At 40.7% G+C, this 17,303-nt stretch overlaps 1 protein-coding gene across 2 annotated transcripts in view; it reads left to right on the top strand.

Moving 5' to 3' along the window:
* Nucleotides 1–360: 360 nt before the first annotated feature.
* fam184ab (family with sequence similarity 184 member Ab) overlaps nt 361–17,303 on the top strand; it is a 159,889-nt gene continuing 142,946 nt past the window's right edge. For both annotated transcript variants that reach the window (XM_020637045.3, XM_020637044.3), the window contains exon 1: nt 361–1,104. In XM_020637045.3, coding sequence (XP_020492701.1) covers nt 943–1,104 — 162 coding nt within the window. In that variant the 5' untranslated portion in view covers nt 361–942. The remainder of the gene's footprint in view (nt 1,105–17,303) is intronic.

Here is a 17,303-nt window from a genome sequence, read left to right as displayed (position 1 = left end):
ATGCATTATTGCTGTGGTAACCAAAAGAGTGTCAGTGAAAGTTAAAAAAAAAAAAATAAAGAAGAGATTGTATCGGAGAGAAAAAGAAACACGAAAAATGTTAGTATTGGGACACCGGCAGAAAAAATGGTAATGATAATGAACGCTGGTATAATTGATTTATGCCCCCCCCCCCTCCCCATACTCAAAAATCACCACTGGTCTCGCTTTCACGTCATGTTCATTCCGTTTCCCGCTCTTTAATATGCTTCCGAACCGAACCAGTTCCCATCACCAATTTTTTCCCACTACACTTGAACGCAGCGCTGCTCCCATCCTACGTGAATGCAGCATAAACTGTTGAGGTGATCCATGGCAACAAGAGGCGCAGCAACCAACCGCGGAGTCTGTCACACACACACACACACACACACACACACACACACACACACACACACACATACACACACACACACCTTCAAATCTCTACACACACTCTCTCCGTCAATGTAGCCGGAATGAACCGAGGACGAATCACTCTTAAAGGCTCCCGTTGAGACATTTTCGGTATCAAGGTGACCGACCGGGAGGAGGAGGAGGGGGGGGGAGACAAGTCAGTCAGCTGCCCCGAGAAGAAGCTCCACATCCCGGCGAACCAGGTGACAGCTGGACCCGCACCTCGGAGCTCTCACAACGGACACATTTTTTTTTTGAAACGGACAAGATGGTAGCGTGAAAATTTAAAGAAAAATTGCAATTTTTTTTCCCGGTGTGCTCACAGGCTGCAGAACAAAAGCAAAATGAGGCAACATTTTGACATTTGTTGGGCTAAACAAGCGTCAAATTGTTTGACTATTTTTCGGTTTTAAAAATCCCCCGACACTGTCCCGGGTCCTCTCCGCCTCAGCAGCAGTTTATCACCACAGTTAATATCCATAAAGCATCTGAAGCATCATAGTGAAGATGGCGACTGGGTCGGGTTGGCAGCCGTATTACTGCCCTGCCGGTCAGGGGAAATTTACAACATCCTCGGGAACCAGCATGTCTTTTCAATCCGGCATCGCCATGGAATATACCCAAGACCTGCACCTGAAGATGAGCAAGAAAATAGCACAGCTAACAAAGGTAAGAAGGGGCCTTCCTTTCTTCTTCACTCTCCCTGAGCGGGTGTATCAACCTTAGGGTTAGACCCCTTTTTTCCTCCCGTTCTTGGGGGAACGAAGCGTGCACCAAACTCCATTAGGAATTTGTCTAATTTAGCCATTTAGCTGTTATTGGTGATGATTCGCTTTTCCTATGACAAGTTGTTGATTCACCTCCGAAGTGGAAGAATCTTAGAGTACTTTCGGCTGTCACATAATTAAAAAAGCACTCATATTGTTGATGGAAATAATCAACTTTCACTTTGCCCTCCACGGCCGTGCACGGTGGAGGGAAACTGGGATTTAGAGCGGAGCAAATGACTAAAAATATCATTTTAATTGGAAATCCGTGCTGCTTGGTGTTTGTATTGCATGCCGAATTAGACACAGCTCATGCCTGGATGCAGAAATATCTTAAGACATGCGATAACAGCGTGCATTGAAGTGAAAAAAGCAAATGAGTGTAAAACTCTGCAATCCTCCAGTGAGGTTTGGTCGGCGTGCCCGCTCGTACGACACGCTTGGGAGGTATACGAGCTGCCGCCTGAAGGCTGAACCCCGCTCTGTTCGGATGCTGCATCCATCAATAGGGGGGGTCATTAGCGACGACAACGATCAGACCAGTCATGATTCACATTTGCGACCGCTGACTGTGCTGGCATTTTGTTTTACTTGCCAGAATTAATGTTGTTCTGGGGGCCTTTATAAATAATTATGCAGCTAAATAAGGCACCCCCCCCCCCCCCCCCCCCCCACACACACACACACACACACACACACACACACCTCCTCCAAACTTTGCTCCCTTATGACAACAAGCATCACTTAGAAGTGAGGCTCAGATTGAAAATAAAATTCAGGCTTGCCTGTTTGTACATCCTGCTGTACAATTCCCTTTACTCCTTCCTCATTTGCTTTTTTAAATCACTTCATCCTCTGCCCCCGCTATTCCCATGTTGTTTTACGAGTGTGTGTTGAATTTGAATTGTTGTGCCTTTTGATGTACGTTGCACTTAAATATTCATCTGTGCAGTATAACATCCTGATTTACAGCAGCATGCATTTCCTGTGAATGCAGAATATATTATATTTATGGGCTGATTATCAGGAATTATTCCATTAAACATTATTTTTTTGCTTAGGCCTAGCTGACAGGTAATGTTGTGCTTCCACACCTTTGGGCTTTCAAGGGCATTTCCAACGTTTCTTGCCCCCCCGGGGGGAGCAGGTCTTTCATCTCTCACTTGGCCAAATGACAGGGTTGAAAAACTTCTAACACAAAGAAGCAACCTCTCCACAACGTTTCACCTGCAGGGTTAAAGTGTGTTTACGGCTCCAGCGTGTTATTATCATCAAGCTTAAGGACCGTCGGTGCCTCAACTCTGTTTCCAGGTGGTCTTTGTGGAGACGCCTTCTCTTTTTTGCTTCTGAATGTTTGACTTAAATATCACCGACGTCCTCCAAGGATTCACCGCTCACATAAGATAGATGCTCTCAGTGCTTCTCTCTGCGATGAGGAAGTGGAGGCTGAAAAAAAAAGAAAGAAAAGAAATCATAATTCTGCGGCCTTGTGCTCTGTGTGTGCCAAGCCTTTGAGCAGTATTGGCTCTTTAGAGTTACATTGAGAGGAAAATAAAAACCCTTTTCACCTGGTTAGCTCTCTCTAGATCATAAAATCCAGAGATTTTGTTTTTACATAAAATTACATTTTTTTGTTACCTTTCACCATGAGGCATCAAATGAAACCAGCAGATTCATTTTTATGTAGTCAGTGCACATATCCCTTCATACAGATAATCTGTCTATCTCTAAACGTTCACCTCTTTGTTCTGATCAGAATCCATCACAGTGAAACATTTAATGATTTCGCATAACTAAGTGTAATCCTGTATTGATGTTTCACAGAGATCTCAAAGAAGCAACTTAGCAAATATGAAAAAAAAAGAGGAAAAAAAAAACACTGTGGTGTTGGATGTTCGCAGTTATGTTATCACACACTTGTGGAAAAGATCTATAACGAAGACAAGATGGTCACTCAACTGGAAAGTAACAACCCATGTAGGTGCATCGGGGCTGGGTGTTTCCCACAACCCCGCCGGGATACAATTTGATTTTGGATAATGACCATGTCCTACACAGAATTAAGAATAACACCAGAGGTATATTAAGGATCCTACAAATTCACACACTTTAATCCAGGTCCTAGAAATACATTCAAATATTTTAATCCCAAATATTCAATCCCACATTGATTCTCTAACATCTGCATCCATACAGGTATTTGCAAGGATGACATGGCTTTTGTTATCCCGAGATCATGACTAATATTAACTTTTTTTTATCACAGGAAAACCAGCGTTGTGTTGAGGTATTGAGAAAACAGAAGAATCTTACTCATTATTCGGGAAAATGGAGAACATAATATGGATGAATAACTACTTAGGCTTCCATACAGGACAATTATTGTTGTTGTTTTCTTTATCCCAAGATAAAGATCCTGTTGTCAGGAGAAAACTAGCTTTGTTATCGCTAGATAATGAGAATAATGAACCAATTTTAATGGAAACAATAACGGCTTTGTCATACTGAGATAATGAACACAATTATCAGGAACAGAATCAGCTTGATACGCTTACACATATAAGGAATCTGACTTTGATAAACTTTACAAAAGTATACCATTAAACAACATTTTATATGAACTATAAACAAAAGACTAATATGTGTACATATTGGTCGAGATAACAAGACAGCAAGTGCTATTTATGAACTCGTTATCATGTGAAAACCAGCGTTGGTATGTGGAGAGATCTCGAGAAGACGACTGTAAACGACTCATTATCGCGGGAGAAATAAAGACAAAGTGAAACGTGGATGAAGTGTAAAGGATGCATGTCCCCGAAGGGCTTCCGTACAAAACAAAACAAGTCTCGTTTCTCGAGATAATGAGATAAATAAATCAGTTTTAACAGGAACCACGCGGCTTTGTCATCCTACGTTAACCTGAGATAATGAGAACAACAAGTCCAGATAGTTTTTATCATGGGGAGGCCAGCGTCATTATGTCGAGATAATGAGAGAAGTCTTGAGAAGACAAACTCTAAACGACTCATTATCACAGAAAATGATATACAGATGAATGTCCACTAAGGGCTTCCGTACAAAACAACTCCAAACATCATCTAAAGACGATATAAAAGACCTTTCAGAAGAAGAGTGCGCTGTAACCAGCTGTGCTAAATAAACATTATAAACACATGCTTCTCTTCTTTTACATACTCTTCTTCATCTCTCTGAGGGATAGAGCGGGCCGCACACGGTATCATCAGTGTCTAATCATCTGGACACTAATGCTTTTGTAAACCTCTGCTGAGGATTACTCGTCCTACATTGTACAATTTAAAAAGGAACATCGAATGCTTCATCATGCAGTGTTTTAAAAGCTGTGTGAGGAGCGCTTTGTGTGTATTTATACCATGTCTCAACTCAGTTTGGGGGCCGGCTTAAGGAGCATTTAATGTAACTGTGAAAAAAGGATGAGAACATCAAAGATTACGGAGGTACATTTCAGCATCAGTGAAGAATTCACACTGAGAAATTTAAAGTTTCAAGTAGGAAACAATGCAAGCAAGCCCAAAATGAATCGTCTTTATTTGAAACATTGTGAATGCTGATACAGTGTGTATTTTCCTGAGGATGGCGTCAGAAGATGTGCAGATGAAAAGCTCAGGAAAGCAGAATTTCCCGCATTTTATTCACCAGCAGAAAACAACAGTGACAGTGAGTGATATTTTCACATGTCAAGTCAGTCACATGACCTGACCCACACACACACACACACACACACGTTCCCACAGGCGTCACATCTGAGCCTTTGCATCTCTCTCGTGCCGCGTTGTATTAAGGCCTCAACAAACCAGGGGGGGGGTTGGGGGGTTGAGATATAGCGCCGATAGCACGCCGGCCATCTGCTTGCTCCTCACACTGACCGCTGCTGATCTTTGCTGCCGAGTCAGAGCTGCGTTCAGGAATAAATAGCAAAAACCTTGAAACCTCTCCGAGCAGCCCTCTGACACATTACTGGCTCTGAGTGCTTTCTGGCTTCCTCCGGCTTGCTGCGTCTGACGATGACTCAAGAGTGATTGAGGCAATCTGAATTTTTTAGCTCAGACTTTGACTGGCCTATTTTAAAACCCGAGTGTCTTTTAGTGTTCTCGCTCAGCCGGTTTGCATATCATTATTGATTAATATCTCTGCTTCTCCCTTTTTTCTTTTCATCCTATGATTTTTTCTTTGTCTTTCATCATCTCATTTCCGGGGATTTTTTTGACTCGTCCATTCGTCTTTGTATGTTCTGGTTTCTTGCGATGTGTGCTCAAGAAACAAAAGTGTGCAGCAGTGTTGTCACTTGAGTGCACTGCACGCCTGCTTAGCTGTAAAACTTGGGCTCTCTATACGCTTCATGCACAGTCAGTAAAATCAGTCATTGATTGCTCTTCTCCCGTGACGTTGAATTTTATGATTCATGATGCAGGTCTTGTTTGCAAGCCACTGTCATTTAAAGCTTCATGCAGTAATTTTTAATCCCACAAAGCTGCTTTCTGGCCCTTTGTGTGTAGTTCAGGCTCTGCACGGATTTTACTGTCATCATTTATTTATTTATTTTTTTGGGAAAGCCGCATTTCATAAGTTACACTCTCTGATGGTTTTTTGCCCATACTGCAGGGCCTCTGTCAAAAAAGAAGGGACTGTGGGGGATTTTGCTGCTATGGCAACAAGTTTTATATAAATTATAATTCAGGGCAGTGGTGTGTTAGAATTGGGATGAGGGATTTTTTTTTTAAAGGGATAAGCCTCATTTTGTTGCTGGTTAGCGCTGGATGTGGACTGAACAGCTCTGGTTATTGTCACAACGCTGGGAAACAGAGAGGGCAGCGTGTGTGTGTGTGTGTGTGTGTGTGTGTGTGTGTGTGTGTGTGTGTGTGTGTGTGTGTGTGTGTGTGTGTGTGTGTGTGTGTGTGTGTGTGTGTGTGTGTGTGTGTGTGTGTGTGTGTGTGTGCCTGTGCCTTTGTGTCATCAGCAATGCCTGACTGACTTTAGTGTCAAACTGAATCAGAAATAGACCTCTGAGCTCTCCGTGTATTTCTGGACGAAGGGATTGAAAGAGACAGAGATAGTAAAATACTGTAGTACACAAAGTGTGTGTGTGTGTGTGTGTCTAGTGTTTGCAAGTCATTTTCTGTGGTCCTGCAGACTCCACAGAAGCGACTCGTTCCAGCCGAGCGTTTTTGAAAAGCCACTCATTGAGCACAGCATCAGAAGCTCTCCTGTTATTCTTCTTCCTGCTCTTTAAAGTCTCTGAATCTTCACTGAGTCCAGATCCTGCACCTCTTCATGACATTATGCTGCACACCCTGTGGAATAACAATACCAGTGTTTGTACAGATATCAGCTTTTTGTCAAATATTACACACACGATTGCTTAAAAAGGCCCCAAAAATCAATACAACTCTAAACTAAATCAAACAAAATTAAAACCTGTTTTGATTCCACTGCAACAAAACTACAAGTCATGGTCACCCATTATTGAGTAATGTCTGTTTTAATAAACACAAATCTCTAAGCAAACTCCTGAACACTGTCTAAATTGCACAAATATATTACATACCGTATATGTGCAATTCAGACAGTGTTCTCTCTTTCCGACAGCTTCAGTTGAAAATGAAGATTTTATGAAAGCTTTAGTGATTTTTGATAATAGTGATTATTCAAATAATGGAGGTTTAATCATTTTAAAACAGGTGGTATTGAAAGTATGGAACATTTTGACAACCTATGCATGGTCTACATGGTCTGTGTAAAACAGGTCTGAAACTGAATGATGACTCATTGTTATTAATCTACATGACTTGGTTTGATATTTGCTGATAAATGTCGATCAATGTGTCCATAGGCTTAAATGACATCCTCTAACATTTTTCTTCATCACAAAAACAAGCAAGAACAGATTCACGTTTAAGTCGACGGATCAGAGAGTTGACCTTCTAGTCTCTCAGAAAGTGACTCAAACTGATTTATAACTTGTGAAAAATGATTAACGTAATCATTGACAAAGAATCCATGAATCCCTGCAGCTCTACTGCAACACTAATCCAACATGAGATAGGCAGAGTCGGTGTTTCTCATGATAATGGATCAAAACTCTGAACTCTGAATTAAACAGCATGGATCCTTTTTGCTCAAGAAGCAATTTGTTGTTCATGTTTTTTCTTCGTTCATCCATTATCTCAAATTTCTGCCTTGTGTTTCCTCTCTCTCTCTCTCTGCCGGCGCTTTGTTCTTTTCAAAGAGACAGAACAGATGGAAATTCATACTGACACGGCCGTCTAATCTATAAGGCTGAGCAGCTGGCTCACTTTACGTCTTTTTCATATAAATATTTCTAATTGTGTGGGAAAGAGATGATTTAATAAGATAAACATTTGCAGATAATAAAGCAGATCACAGTCTCGGCATTTTGTAAAAAAAACTTAGAGAAATAGTTTCAATCAGCAGAAAAATGGGAGGTGCCTAGACCAGTCACGTTCATTATTCTGGCTGAAAATACAGCTCACAAACACACTGTCATCCCTGTCATCCCTTGGCAGACACATTAAGACCAAAGTGTGTGTGTGTGTGGGTGTGTGTGGGGCATAATCCAGGGGTGGTAGTGCAGCGATCTGTGTAGCTCGGGCTCAGTTAGAGAGCAGATGGTCAGAGCGACATGACTCCAGACATGGGAATAAAGCAGGGCTGATACGGCGGGGGGGATTTTAAAGGTCGATACTGCTCATTCCAAACCGGAATCTGCAGCTTTCTGTGCCAATGTTTTTGCTCGACTAAACATAAAACGACTTCTATATTTGAATGTCCAAAAAGATGCATATTCTGTAAATATCTTTTCGCTCTGTGCGGAAGAGTATTCTTGGCAGACTGCAGAAGTACTCCCACTACCACAGCTTTCTCTGCCGCTGTTACTATTATTACCCTTCTGTGGAACTGTTGCAATCACCTCTCCATCTGCTGTTACAACAGTCCCTGTTTGGAATTTGGGGTGCGAGAAGCAGAGGCTGGGTTAAAAAAAAACGTGGATAATGGAGGCGCTGCTTTAGCTCAGTTGGTAGAGCGGCGCCCCCTGTAGACTACAGTCCTCGTCGTACTGGATGCAGGTTTGGCTTCTGGTCATATCGCTGATTGGTGCATGTCATTCCCTCACTCTCTCTCTCTCCCCTCATTTACAGTTAAGCTGTACAAGCTGCAGACCTATAAAAAACCTTGATAAGATTATTTTAATTGATTAAAAATGGCGGTGAACACACAGCGGGAGCTTCACACACACACACACACACACACACACACAGCACTGATTCGCCCTGCTCTATCAGGTGTGACACATTTCTAAGGACTTCACCCCACCAGCATGTCCACAAGGTACACATCACAGGCGAGGCGTTACAGGGGCGTAAGAATCCTGCCTTCAACTGGCTGTGTTTTGCAGTAGGTCGAATAAATTCTGATGATTATTAATCAAGCTAAAATAGAAATAAAAATCAATCAATCAATCAAACTTTATTTATATAGCACCTTTCAGACAAATTAAATTGCAGTTCAAAGTGCTTAACAAGAGTGCAGAAAAGTTGTTGATGAAAAAGTAGTTTATGAAATCATTGAGAGACTAATGCACACCAATAAGAATTAAAACAAATATATAAAAATGAAAAAATAAAATACGACACATAAAAGCAATAAGATACAAGAACAAAGATAGAAGAACAAATAATCAAGATATACAATCTGTAATCTCAAAATCTTTCTGTCCCAAATACACATTTAAAACGAAGTTGCCCATCCCTGGTTTACAGTATTAAATTTGCACATCAATGTTCAGGCTTTAAAAAAAACAGTTACAGTTGAGGTACACACTCAAATAATCCCAACTTCCCCATCGTTACCCGAGCATCATTGATTCATAAGAAAGAGCGCTCTCTGCTATGTTCAAAAACTGCTAGGAGGAAGTAAAGCTGCACTTAAGAACAAGCTGTGTGGTCTCAGGAGGTAAAGCTAGCATGTGATGCACCTCTGTATATTTCATGGAGAGTTACTGTGTGCGGAAGGTGTGAAAGATTCAGTGTGCGAGACAAACAGAACAAGCTGAGTGACATTTCATTATAAGCTGTTGTGGTTTTTTTTTTTCATGGAAGAAAAAACGGGAAATGCACGGAGGTGTGATGTCACCGCTTTGGTCTCGAGAGTCTTTTTTCTGGAGGTGACAAAGTGGAAACTCTGCGGCCATGAATTCCAGCTTTGTGATCTCTAAATGTAATTTTGGGAGAATGGAAACACAAGGGCGGTTGTGTGTGTGTGTGTGTGTGTGTGTGTGTGTGTGTGTGTGTGTGTGTGTGTGTGTGTGTGTGTGTGTGTGTGTGTGTGTGTGTGTGTGTGTGTGTGTGTGTGTGTGTGTGTGTGTGTGTGTGTGTGTGTGTGTGTGTGTGTGTGTGTGTGTGTGTGTGTGTGTGTGTGTGTGTGTGTGTGTGTGTGTGTGTGTGTGTGTGTGTGTATGCCGGCCTGCTGCTGTGGGGAGTGCAGCTTATTAACCTCTGCAGGATGCTTCTTCACTGATTGTCACAATTCTCTGTCAGATTTCATTAAGATACGCCCACACACACACACACACACACACACACACACACACACACACACACACACACACACACACACACACACACACACACACACACACACACACACACACACTGTTCACAGACAGGGGGAAAGATATGGGGTGAGAGAGAGGGGCATATTGGCCTCAAGCACTATCCACTACAAATAAAACACTCCTGACGTGCCTGTTACTTCCAGACACACATGCTCAGACACACACACACACACACACACACACACACACACACACACACACACACACACACACACACAATCACAGCGGCTCGTAGATTAAGCGAGGTGTGTTTGGAGGATAATTTGATGAGTCATTCTTAATGTGTGACCTTGAACGTCTCCTCCGCCTCTCGGACAGCCAGAAGCTGCATTTTCTACTACGCTTCCTCTGGCTGATTTCAGTTGGCTGATTGCAGCAGCCAATGGTGTCGTCGTAGCAACAATTGCAGACAACAGAGCAGCGCCAATGCACGGCTGGCTGGTACAAACGCTTCGTTTATCCAACACATTTTTTTTCTTCTTCTGTGAGGACAGTTTCCAAAGATCCAGTGAGTGCCTCCCACCTTCAATATGATGGAGATTTGTCTGTAAACATAGACAGTTTGTTTTTATGACGGCTGTTGTCTGAGCGGAGAACTCATTCCAACATTGTGTGGTGGGATCACACTAGACAGGCTGAAAGAGACTCAATAAAACCTACCTTATTGAAGTTTTTGAACTGTAAAGACAGGTTTTATATCACAGTAAATAACACCAAAGCTGTTCATATCAGCTTGCCCTAAAAGTCACCCCATTTGGACGGTTAAGATTTGTCTTGTTTAATGAAAGTGTGTATTTCAAAGGAAGAGTGGACACATCTTTGACATGTTTGACTTTCATATTTAAATGCAGGTTGTATTGGGGGCATCAGGAAAAGTTTTTTTAAAGGAGGGTCGTTTTACGTACTTTATGATGGATTGAAGGAAATGGTAAATGGACTTGAGCTTAATGTTTTTCTAGTGCTCTGACTACTCAAAGTGCACACATGTACAGCGATTCGGGGTTAAGTGTCTTGCCCAAGGACTCATCGGACATGTTGCTACAGGAGCTGGGGATCGAACCCTCGACTCTACCAACCGAGCCACAGCCGCCCAACCATGAATATTGGGGTAGAATTTCACAGTAAAATATGATACTGGTAAAAATCTAAATATGTCAACACCACAGAAACAAAAACTAGAAGTCCTTGGCACCCAATGTTGGGTAACTTATTGTTTTTCATTAACAAGAATTGCAAGTAAACTCCTGCACACTGTCTTAATTTTATAAATACATTGACAATGTTTCATACAAATAATTACTCGTGGGTATGTGTAAGTGTTTTGTGTTTTATGTTTTTGTACTGTTTTGTCCCTAATCTGATTTTTGTATCATATGATTGTTGAGACAGCTATTTTGTCTCTCGTCTCCTATGTTGTTTTTTTATCTTCAATGTAAAGCACACTGAGCTTACCTGTAGTGAAATGTGCTTTAGAAATAAACTTCTATTCTATTCTATTCTTCAGTACCGAATTGTTGCCCAAATATTTATCTTCTTACTCACTCATAGTTCAGTCGATAAATAGTTTTCTGTGCTTTTTGAGCTTCATTTATTCACTGCCTTCAATCAAAATGAGTACCATTGTCTGAAAAACCAGCACTGAAAAAATCCCACTTGGCCATTAGGCAGAAATGTGAAGGAGCAGGTTCATATGAGATCTGACAACATGAAGCCTCAGCTCAGCTGTTATACACCGGTCTCTTCTTTCTCATCCTTATTTGTTCTTAGCAGTTCAGCGGTAGAGGATGAAATATGTCTTTGCTCATTTAGGTTCCAGCTTGTTCTACTAAAGCAAAAAAAATATGTCAGGACATAAAAAACATGAAAGCACTGAGAACAGGACATTTCATTTCCCTTCATGAGACAGTAAAAGGCGAGCTGTATGTAACACTTCCTCGCTTTGCCACAAATGGCCTGCAACAAGCCTCGCTCTACTCACAGGATTGTTTAACTGTGAGGGCTTTCAGGTGATGTAACCGTCCTTCTGGTGGCCATATTGAAACGGAGCAGCTTGTGGGCAACAGCATCTGCGCAGAGTTGTGTTTGTTGATGTAATGGATCCACGTCATCATCACTGTTTTTGAGCAGTATAAAAAACATTGCATTATAAAAATATGCAATTGACCTGGCCTTGGGTTAAGATAACTTGGGGACACAACAGACATTTGAATTAAGCTTAACCGACGAGTCTAAAGGTGACGAAATTGTGAAAAAAATTGTTCAAATTGAAGGGAAGCATCTTGTGCTATGTCTTGTTTCAGACCGAGCATCTGCTGGTAAACAATGTCAAATTGGTTTGGTTAGCTATTGGTTTGATGTCAGCCATGAGTGAACACTTGAAGAACTTCATTGGCTTTATTTTGCTGTCATCTTGCTACTGCAACATGATACTTGTTCATTACTTTTTCACATCTAACTTTCATTTTTGGGACTTATCTGAAAACACACAAACATTTAGTTTAGCCTATTACATCCTCTTACCAAGTCTTTAAACCATTTCTAAAAGTGGTAGACTTTCTTTGTTGTAAGGCCGATGTTCTGTGTTATATTGAGGATGTTACAGGATTAGGGCTGGGACTCTTCGGGTGTCTCATGATTCAATTCGATTTTGATTCTTGGTGTCACGTTTTGATCTATTTTCAATTCAAAACGATTCTGGATTCATGATCCAAAGTCTATTGTTGAATGAGTTCATATTTCAGGTTCTACTCCAGTTATCTGTGAGACTGGCTGCATTTCTTGCTACATTTGGCATTCTACTGCGTTAAAGCTTAGCACTTAGCAGGGAGTGACTGATCAGCCAAAAAAAAAAAAAAAAGATTTTTGGAAGTTATGAATCTATTTAAAATCTCAGAACATAAGAATCTCAATTTTTACATAAATCTATTTTTTTCCCCCACCTTTATACAGGATAGGCAGAAATATGCCCTTTGGGCTTCAGCCTATTCCTTTTTGGTCATTGATTGTTTGATTTTTATTGTGTGAAATGGACCAGTGTAAACACGTGTTCTTTTTTGTATCTGTATTGGAATATCCGCTCACAATTTCTTGGACTCTTCTTATTTTTAAATGAATGACCACATATAAAAAATATTCATTAATAAGCTGCCATTAATGTAAAAACCTATAATCAAAGCAGTCTAATGTGGAAAATATCCAAAAGTAGCTGGTTAAATTTGCAAGTTGGTGCATAGTTGGATGAAAAATCGATAAAAATCTAAACATGGGCCAGATTCTTTTTACTCCTCGCTCATTTCTTTTGACATCAAGCCAATCTATTGTACTTCCTTCGGATGCTTTTTATTACAGCCAACAAACCCCCCATGGATCCGCCTTATTGTGTTATACTGTCTTAAGACCAAAAATATTGAATTGTGGTCTTAAACATTGAGATTTTTTTGGTCCCAAATTTAATAACGTTGATAAATTATCCATATCTTAAATGGGTGAATATCTGAATAAGCCTTAAGGAACCAATTTTGCTCGAGTGCCACTCTGAAGTGAAGACCTCCATCCTGACACCAGCCCACACATTTAACCAGAAAAGGGAGCTTTTTGGCAGACATTGTCAGTAGCGAGTAAGCGTCAGGATTTTAGAGGCTAAAGTCAGCTTCGACTTTCTCTTCTGTTTCTTGGCAGCAGCCTGAGTCTACACGGCCACAAGGGACCTGTCTTTACTCACCAGGTTCTTATTTCTCCCTCCTGATGGGAGAGACATTAAAAGCCTGCCCCACACTGGCAGTTAACCCTCCTTTTACCATTAGTAGCATTCAGATGGGTTTTTAAAACTCTACTCGGTGGAACGACTATGGCCTCAGGCAGTGGCTTCCACATTATGCGTTTGCTGAGTAACCACTTATTAAGTTTTACTCAGCAGGGTTTACTTTACTCTCTCACTACTGTAAGCTGTTAACAAATGTTTGTTAAGGAGATGTGTTTTTAAGATGAGACAATTTGTAACACATTTAATATTTTGGTTGCCATAACCGGTACAGGGTTAAAACTCAGACAATGGCTTACTGCACAGGACGCACAACATTTGTTTTAGCCTGATTGGTCAAGACTAGCCAGCTATGTACAAAATATCTTAGTGGTTTAGAACTGTAGAAAATGTTTCCAAAACAACCTGCATGAATAAATTTTCATCTATTTTCAGCTACATTTGACTGATGGGACAGTGAACTGGTCTGACGTCAACCCAAGGATAATTACACACAATTCAAAATGAGATTCAACTGAAGACCCCCAAACAGAGCAGGCTAGAGCAAAATGCTCCACTAATTAATAAGCAGAGGCCAAAAGGAGCAGTAACAAATTATCCCTGAACTTTAGAGTTCACACTCTTTGTCTCACCTCCCAAAACACACATTGTGCTTTTAATGATTATGACGCAATCTTATGACTCACTTGAAGAGTAGTAATATGAAATTTGACCAAAGAACAGCAGCAGTCTAAACATATCCTGCAAAGGGCTTTTCAGATACTGACTTTTCTCAAGTCCATTTGTTGCCATATACAGACAAAATGACCATGAAAATGGTCATAACCATTGCTTATGACCAGACAGAGTACAGAGGAGGTGACACTGTCTGAATTTCACAGGTTCAAAAATGTTTTGGTACAGAAATGTTTCCAATGTGCAGAGATTTTTCTTGCTATATTTATTAATTAGTAAACAAGAAATGAGTAAGGTACTGCCTAGGACTTATACTTTTGTTGATCGTGTATCGAAGGCAGGTTTTGATATTGATTTTTACTAGTATTGTATTGAAGTTTAAAATTCCAGTTTTGTGACAACCCTAATCAGAACGCCTCTCCACACCTTAGTTATCCATGTTTTCTCCACATGTTAATTGTGTCCGTGAGACTAACAGATGTTGACAGTTAATGTAAGCAAACATAGTGACTCCTTCTATAGTCAGTGCTTGGTAAAGAGCTGGACTTTGTTGGCACTGAGCAGGCAGAAAATTGGATGTGATGTAAAGAAAGGAATCGTCTGCATATAGTGCACTTTTATGACATCAATTTCAAGAAGCCTGTTTGATTCCTTTTAATAATCGACATATCCATAAAAAAACTATTATTAAGATGATAAAGTTCCCAAATGGGCTGCTAAGGACTATAAAGCTTTTTCTTTCAGGTTTCAATTGCCCTATCCTTTTATTCTGTTTTCTTTTTACCAAAGACCCTGGCCCGTCTTGGCTCTTTCTATAATTGGCAGGACTGTTTACTCCTTTCTCCTTCGTGTCCTCTCTCCATGTCACTGTTTATCTGTCTGTCCTTCCCTCCAGCTAAAGGACATCCAAACAACAGCAGGGCTTGCTATGACTTCACTAGGCCCTCAGTCTGCCTTCCCATTAAGATAAGATGAAACTGATTCCTGGGGGGATATTTGGGCAATTGTGACAGCAGGCAGTCACAGGGCACAGCAAAGGATGAATATAAAGAGTCAAAATGGGGTAATAACTGGACACTTATTTCATGACATCTTTCTACGAATTGAGAAAAATCAGTATGAATCAAATTTAAAATGGGAGGACTTTGGAGGTGAGCAAGAAAGTGAGAGAGAAAGAATGGGGTAGTCGTACTTTATTTCAAGATGGAGAAGACGGGTTTATACAGTTCATTAGCCAAACTTGTGTGTGTACACTTCAGCAGTTTGTGCAAAATATATTTGAAGAGAAAAATACATATCCGCTTTCTATATTAATTTAGGCAAATCAATAGTCTGGTACGATGGGAAATCCCTGAACCTGACTTCACTCTATTTGAGAGATTACAGTAGACGGCAAGGAGGTGAAGATTTGAGCCGTAATCTTTGAGAAAATAAATTGACAAATTCTTCAAAAGGATTTCTTTTTTCTTCACAACTCTTTGGAGTATTTCAGACAATCTTTAAAGATCTATTTATACTCTGCCCTTACTGACCTGTCTTTACCCTGAGTGGCTGACTGTTTGACAACCCCATGACTCAGCATTCATGCTTTTAAACCAATCAGTTCTCTGAGAGGTGGTTTATGTCCAATCAATAAGGCTCATTCTCCACAATGCAGAGCTTGCTTCTTGGTCTTACGCTAAGTTAAATGTACCCTTAATTCATTGTTGTACTTTATCCCTTGATGTTTTTTTTGTCTTTATAATTCATGGTGCAGCATTTAAGACAGTTTGGCTAAACGTACGGTAAAGTAAATCATCATTGTCCCAAATGTAGTCTTTTAAAACTCTGGCTCTGAGTTTAAGAATTGATCAATGATTGTGCAGCCCCGAGTTACGGCTTCATGTCAAAATCCACCTGTTTTATCAGTAATGAAAAAAGTAGGCCTACAACAAAGAAGAGCCTCCCAGCTTCAGTAACCACAGAGCTGTAGATTCACCCTACTTGTCCAAATTAAATGATGCTGTTGATCCGGGCACCCTGCTGCCCAAAGGAGCTGACAACCCGAAACCTGGAAATGCTGCTGCTTCACAACCTTGAAAACACTTAACAAGAGACAATTCTTCTTGGGCCCAATCAGCAATGCAGCTGCAGCCAGCTGTGCAAACCTTTCATTAAAGTCAAATTAAAGAAGAACTAAATACATGCTTTTTCTTCACCCTGATTCTGCATTTTGAACTTTAAGAAAGATATCTCCGGGGGCAATGGTGGCGCAGTGGGCAGTGCACACGTCCCATGTATGGAGGCCATGGTACTCCAAGCGGGCGGCCCAGGTTCCAATCCAACCTGTGGCTCCTTTCCCGCATGTCATTCCCTACTCTCTCTCTCCCTGATTTCCATCTCTATCCACTTTCCTATCTGTCCAATAAAAGGCACAAAAGCCCAAAAATAAATCTTAAAAAAAGAAAGATGAATTATAGAATTATATTTGTGCAGAGGACATGAAGGTTTACTGAAAAAGTCTTGACATCCTCAGGAAATGTTACTAGAGTTGCAAAGGTTCAGGTTCTGGCTGACCAGATAGCAGCGCCACTAACTGGGATGATAAAGAAGCCCGGGAGCCAACTGGTAGTACGTATGCTGTTGACTCACGCGATGACATTGAGTTTCATGTCATGACTGTTATGTCACAGTGTTTTTTCTGTTTGTGTTTCTGCTTCTTTACGCTCTAAAATGTTACTGTTTTTATCAAATAGTAGAATTTAGGTCATAGAAAGGTTGTAGAGATTAAAGGTTGTATAAATTCATAGCTATTTTTAAACCTTTCATTCAGTATATGGGTTTATCAAGTATTTTCAGGTCATTGTAGCCAATGGCGTTGTCTTTCAATACCAGAAGCTTAAGTATGACACAAGTAAAACTCAAACATTATCAATCGTGGGTGCATCGGTTTAACATCAGTATCTGCTGATATTGGCGCCCTGTTGACAGACAACGACTGTGGCATGATCCA

Source organism: Labrus bergylta, chromosome 15, assembly GCF_963930695.1.
Source record: "Labrus bergylta chromosome 15, fLabBer1.1, whole genome shotgun sequence".
Taxonomy (NCBI): domain Eukaryota; kingdom Metazoa; phylum Chordata; class Actinopteri; order Labriformes; family Labridae; genus Labrus; species Labrus bergylta.
This window is presented reverse-complemented; position numbering and strand designations above follow the sequence as displayed.